Source organism: Asparagus officinalis, chromosome 4, assembly GCF_001876935.1.
Source record: "Asparagus officinalis chromosome 4, Aspof.V1, whole genome shotgun sequence".
Taxonomy (NCBI): Eukaryota; Viridiplantae; Streptophyta; class Magnoliopsida; order Asparagales; family Asparagaceae; genus Asparagus; species Asparagus officinalis.
This window is the reverse complement of record NC_033797.1, coordinates 73,482,250-73,489,094: the sequence shown is the minus strand read 5'-3', so window position 1 is coordinate 73,489,094 and position 6,845 is coordinate 73,482,250. Positions and strand designations below refer to the sequence as shown.

General features: G+C 40.4%; 1 protein-coding gene across 1 annotated transcript; it reads left to right on the top strand.

Annotated features, from left to right (window-relative positions):
* LOC109838920 (protein FAR1-RELATED SEQUENCE 5-like) lies at positions 2,602-3,660 on the top strand. Its single transcript, XM_020407347.1, has one exon. The coding sequence runs from the start codon at positions 2,602-2,604 to the stop codon at positions 3,658-3,660; it is 1,059 nt and encodes a 352-aa protein (XP_020262936.1).

Below are 6,845 nucleotides of genomic sequence, written 5' to 3'. Positions count from 1 at the left end.
AAAGAAGAATCACCCAGCTCAAAAGTCACCATGGCTCATATCATGTATGCCATATATCAAAGGATGTACCCTACTCAAGGGTAATCTAACATGGGAGCAAAACTACAACTATATATATATATATATATATAGAAGAAGAGAGATGGCGTTGTGAGTTAAGTGGGGGAGATTGTATATACCCAACCCCTTGAGAGGGTGATTGTGATTAGTATTGATTAGATTTGATTGAATACTCATACCACCATAGTAGCATCGTTCTTTCGGGAACCAACTCTTAGACTCCACAGTTAGCGTGGTTTGGTATGGAGAAATTCTAGAGTGGTGGACTCCTGGAAGTTTTCCAGGGGAGCGTGAGTGAAGGAGAAAAACCGTGCTAAATAGATATGTGGTGGTTTGTGAGGTTCCAGTCATCAGATGCTATAGCATCGATAACCGGGGATTCCGGGGCGCGGGGCGTTACACCTCATCACAGTCCGTGTATCTGCTCTATGAAGAGTCAATAAATAGGTGTAGGTACAAATAAGTAACTATGGAATATATAATAAAATTAGATAGCACAGAGAAGCGTAAATAATAAAAAATGAGCCACTGAAATATAAATAAAAATATCTCTGAGTCTAGAATAATATCTTCAACATAATGTAGTCAATAAATCTCACCAATCACTCCACCTCTACTAACTGAATATAAGTCAGACTTGATAAAAACCCACTAAAATGTGGAAGTTTTGGAAATAAATACAAATATAATAAATCTAGATGGAATCTAGAGGTACAATCTTTTCACCTACGATCTTTGTGGCGCCGAACTCGCGCCCTAACAAGGGGACAACGAGCATCAAAGGCGCTAGCGAGATCATCTCTAACCGCGCCACAAGGGTAAAGAGCATAGGGTATATAAGAAAATAGATTAGTACATATAAGTATAGAATCATATAACTCTATCTGGAGATTGGCCTGATTAGGAATCTAACGAACACGCAGAATTAGTAATGCGAGCGAATAATCAGACATTCGAAACCCTGCGATGTATTACCTGTTTAATTATGAATCCCTAAATACAATCTACTAAACTCTGAATATAAAACAACACAATAAAAAATACTCCAAAGCCTTAATATATAGACGACAATTCACATCTGCGAACTACGCTCGGATAGCCGCACATACAAAGAAGATCACCAGCCAAAGTCACCATGGCTCATATGCATTAAGTGCCATAGTAATCAAAGGATGTACCCTACTACTAGGCAGTAATCTAACACATGTGGAGCAAACTACAATATATATATATATATTATAGTATATATATATATATATAATAGTATATTATAAATATATATATATATATAGTATATATATATATATATATATATATATAGTACTATATATATATATATATATAGAGGAGAGAGAGAGAGAGAAGAGAGATGCGAGAGAGAGAGGAGAGAGAAGAGAGAGAGAGAGAGAACGTGTAGGAGCGCTGGCCAGTTTCTTGTAATCGCTGCGCGTGCCTGGGTGTTTTTGAAAAAATAGGATGTGATTCTCATAAGATGCAATACCGCTGGCCACAGCTCTCTCTCTCTCTCCTCACCCCCAAAGAAATCAAATCCCAAAATCTCGTCAGATCCGCTCTTCCTCCCCACGACGATACTCCCCTTCTCTCCTCACTCCGATGCTCGTGACCCCTAAGACGACGCACCGGACCACAGATCCAGCCTTTCTCACTCCTCTTCCTCGCCCACGATGCTCGTGACCCCGACCGACAACAACGCACGAGATCTGCCCTTCTCACCCGACGCTGCATTGGTGTACCCGAGACCGACGCCCGGCACGAGATCTAGCTGTTCTCTCATCCGACGCTGGTGACCCAGATGATGCAAACCGCCGAGATCTACGCGCTTCTCATTCCGGACGCTCGTGACCCAGAGACCGACACTCGTGACCCCAGACCGACGACACTGCACGAGATCCAGCCCTTCTCGACCCGTGCTGCGTGTCGAATTCCATCCACCCCGCACCCACCCACCGAGCACCGCACGCACTACGATCCCGCCTCGATCTGCTCCTCCTTCGTGTGAGCTCCTCTCTCAGACCTCAGCCACGAGCTCCTCCTCCACGAATTCCAGAGGCCCGGCACGAATCCCTCCTCGAGCTCCTCCTCCTCTGCGTGAGCTCCTCTCTCAGACCTCAGTTCGTTTACAAACTCTGGGTATTAGAAAGTTCATGCATTAGTATCAAAATGTGCTAGAAAATTTTTCTTTCTTTTTTAATCTCTTAAGTATTCGCCTCCTACACTAGAAAATTAGCTCTACAGAAAGTTTAGCCTTTGTCAGATTATAATTCTAATTAACAAATTAAACTAAATTAATTAACAATAATTGAATTAATAAATCCCTAAACCTATTCTGAAATTTTATTCACGGCCGCCGCGGCCGAGGCATTTTATTCACGGGCATTTCAGACATTTTATATGCTAATGACTATAGTAGATTTACACTAGATTGTTTTGAGAGTTTAAACTGAAGTTGATATTTAGGTATTTTATAGTTGTTTCTTGATGAATCCATGCATCTCTTTTACAGCAAAAAAAGTGTTCGAAATGAGAGAATCCAATGCTAGTGGAATTGAAATTCTTGCCAGTACAGAAAATGCTCCTAAGCCACTACTCGGAATGAAATTTAATACTTATGAAGAAGCTTATAACTATTATAACCATTACACATTGTTGATGGGTTTTGGAATAAGGAAGAGCACGGTAAATTATTTGAAGAAGACAAGAGACGTGCTGGACAGAAAGTTTGTTTGTGATAAGGAGGGTTATAGATCTAATAGAGACAAGATGGAGATGCCTTTTCGGCGAGAAACCCGAGTGGGATGTAAGGCAATGATGAGAGTTAAAGTATTGGAGGACAAATCGTGGGAGGTCACAGGGTTTGTTGAAGAACATACAAATCATGTGTTGAGTAGTCCAGACAAAGCAAAGATGCACAGATCACACCAACAATTCCATAAATCTCAAAGTTGTAAAATACTTATTGAGAGTCTGCAAGAAGAAGGTATGCCTCCATCCATTATTTCTCGCGTCATTAACGCAACCACTGGAAGAGAAGGCGAATTAGTGACACCACAACAGTGTATTAATCACATCAGATACCAGAGAGTCAACAATATTGGCCATGAATGCATATCTATCATAAAACACTTTCAGAGTATGACAGCGAATGATCCAGAATTCTATTTTGAAATAGAAGTGGACAGTAGTGGACAAATGAGGAGTGTTTTCTGGGCTGATGGAAGATCAAGAGCGTCTTATTTGCAATTCAGTGATGTTGTTGTGTTTGATGTGACATACAGAACTAATAAGTTCAGTCTTCCATTTGCTCCATTTACTAGTGTGAATCATCATAGACAATCCACTTTACTTGGTTGTGCATTATTAGCTGATGAACAAGAAGATATTTTTGTGTGGTTATTTGAAGAATGGCTGAAATGCATGCATGGGGTTGAACCAGGTGCTATTATAACAGATCAGGATAGAGCCATGTGTAATGCTATTCACTCTGTGTTTCCACTGACAAGACATCGTTATTGCTTTTGGCACATGCAAAAGCACATTACTGATCATTTGCCTACTTTGGTTTCTCGTTATGGTGAATAGTTTCAAAGGTATTGGGGCTTATAGTGTAATAGTTCTTCAATTGAACAATGTGAAGGATATTGGCTAGAGATGAATGAGAAGTTTGATATAAATGAAGAAGGGGATGGATGGTTGCAAACTGTTTACAAATATCGAGAACATTAGGTGTCATGTTATTTGAAGGACACTTTTTTTGCTGGAATGAGATCGAGCCAAAGAAGTGAAAGTATTAATGCATTTTTTGATGGGTATGTTAACTCACAAACTCAATTACATGAGTTTGTGATACAATATGAAAAAACATTAACTCATCGTCGCTTAAGTGAAGCACATGAAGATTTTAAGAGTCTTAACACAAAGCCTGTCATGCTCCTTGGACATCCGATTGAGGTCCAAGCTGGAGAAATGTATACACGCAACATGTTTCATGTGTTCCAAACTAAATTCAAAGGATTTGGTACAGAGTTTTGTGAAGAATTGAGAAAAGATAGGGACATTGTTGAATACAAGATTTGTAAGTTTGCAGATAGAGGAAAATGGGAGGTGGTTACTTATGAACAATCCAGTAAGATGTAATTCATTTGTACTTGTGCTTTGTTTGAAACTAATGGTGTTGTATGTAGACATATATTATCGCTAATGATGGCTAGGCAAATTTCTTCATTACCCGATCATTATATCCTACACTGTTGGACTATACATGCTCAACATCGTAACATTGGGGTTGGCAATATTGTATTTGGAAGAAACCTCACAAGCTGTGAAGAGAAGATTAATTTGTTGAAATCTTGGGCTTTAAGAGCAAAATTCAATAATGCGCTCGAGCTTGCATTTGATTCAGAAGAGAGGATGCAGAAATTAGATAATGTGTTAACAAAATTCATAGAATCACTTGAAGAAGAAGTTAGAGAAACAGAAGATAATCCTCAGATTTCAGCACCCATTTCACATACAATGGAGCACATTCCTCAGATTACAGTTCGTGATCCTAAAAAACCTGCAAGGACTAAAGGTCGGTCACGCAATGCTACTAGAATTCAGTCAGGCTTTGAACAAGCACAAGAAAAAAGAGAGAGGAAGAAGCGTATATGTAGCAGATGTGGTGAACTAGGGCATTATAGAACTAGCTGTAAAGTCAATTTGCCAAGGTACAATTTCTTTTTTTTCATATTTAGCTTTTTTGTGAATTTCTTATTTGTTTAGTTTTTTTCAAATATAGAATTGGCCTATATGCATTTTCAACACCAACTTGCCCTTTCTTCCAGATTTCCTATTTTGTACTTGCCCTCTGACAGTCATAATAGCATATTGAGTTAGTTATCCTACTGTCTTGACGTTCTATTTTCTTTTTTGTAGGTAAGAGCAAAAAGAAATCTGCAAGTTGGGTAGATTGCAAGCTGAGCAAAAAGAAATCTGCAAGCGGTGGTGGATGGGGCCACGACCGACAGAGTGAGAGAGAGGGTTGGATCTCGTGGCGGTGCGGTGCTCGGTCGGTGGTGGTGGTGGATGGGGTCACGAGCGTCGGAGTGAGAGAGAGGGCGATGGTCTGTGGAGCGCTGCTCGGTCAGGGGTCACGAGCGACGGAGAGGGCTGGATCTCGTGGCGGTGCCGTTGATCTGGGGTCACGAGTGTCGGTCTGGGGTTACGAGCGTCAGAGTGAGAAGGACTGGATCTCGTGGTGGTGCCATCGGTCTGGGGTCACGAGCATCATGGGGAGGAAGAGGAGTGAGAAGGGCTGGATCTCGTGGCGGTGCCGTCGGTCTAGGGTCACGAGCGTCGGAGTGAGAGAGAGGGGGAGATCGTCATAGGGAGGAAGAGGGATCTGAGAGATTTGGGGATCTGATTTCTTTTGGGGTGAGAAAGAGATGAGAGAGAGAGAGAGAGTGAGAGTGAGAGAGAGAGAGAGAGAGAGAGCTGTGGCCAGCGTTTGACATCTTATGTGAATCGCGTCCATTTTTCAAAAACACCCAGGTAGCGCACGATTAAGAGAACTAGCCAGCGCTCCTACAGTTTTTGCTATAATATATATATATTATATATATATATATATATAATATATATATATATATATATATATATATATATATATATATATATATATATATATATATAGAGAGAGAGAGAGAGAGAGAGAGAGAGAAATATGGGTATGTTGATACCATAGCACATGACAATTTATGCTTGGTAGTGATGTGTCACATCCCCATCCACTCATTACCCATGTAAATTTGTTCCAACATTGAAATGAGTGGAGGGGGATTTGACACTCACTACCAACATACTCATATTTCTCATATATATATAATTATATAATATATATATATATATATATATGTGATGTGTGTGTGTGTGTGTGTTGTGTGTGTGTGTGTGTGTGTGTGTGTGTGTGTGTGCGCGCGGCGCACGCATCTCCATGTACAATAGCGATACTTTTGTAAGGTTCTTACTCAATCGTTTTACGACAAAAGGTTTTATCTTCCTATTCCGGATACATAAAATAACGATACTTTTGTAAGGCTCGCACGATACTATGCAGATATCGGATACAACCTCCTTACTCAATCATCCTTATGGCAAATAGATTTTATCTCTCTATTTTCGGATATGCTCATTAGTCCTGTGGTAATTGGTTTTATCTCCCTATTTCTGGATATGCTTCCAGATGATCGTACAATGGTGAATAGGTACCTCAGCCCAACCCGAAAAACATACACCGATTATCTTCGAGTATTTGGTACAACCGAGGTCTCGTTATGGGAAAAACATCCAAATACTCCTAGTGTGGTACAACCGAGATCTCATTATAGGATAAACATCTACACTGAGCATTCATAACTGATGAGTAATACTTTAACATATATTAATTCACTTTCATCAACTTAACATGTGTCAAAACAACATAAACTAAGTGTACGCACACATATCTCGGTGTGCGTATCCATATCTTGTGTTCACCATCATCCTAGGTGTTAAACAAGTCTTAAGCATCATAATATAACAATACAAGATTGAGAAACTCTCTTGAAAATCAAAACAGTGTATCACAAAAAATGCACAGGCCACTACCAGACTGGCGGTCGACCGCAGAGTATGCGACGGTCGAAACCATAACTAGAAGCCTCCCAAGCCTTGGTCTGGTGTGCGGTCGACCGTAAGGTGTGCGGTGGTCGACCGAGCGCGATCTGTTCAAAACATGTAGGTTTCTA

Excerpts from the sequence above, each read along its gene's own strand:
- LOC109838920 (XM_020407347.1), top strand. The coding sequence starts at position 2,602 with ATGAGAGAATCCAATGCTAGTGGAATTGAAATTCTTGCCAGTACAGAA.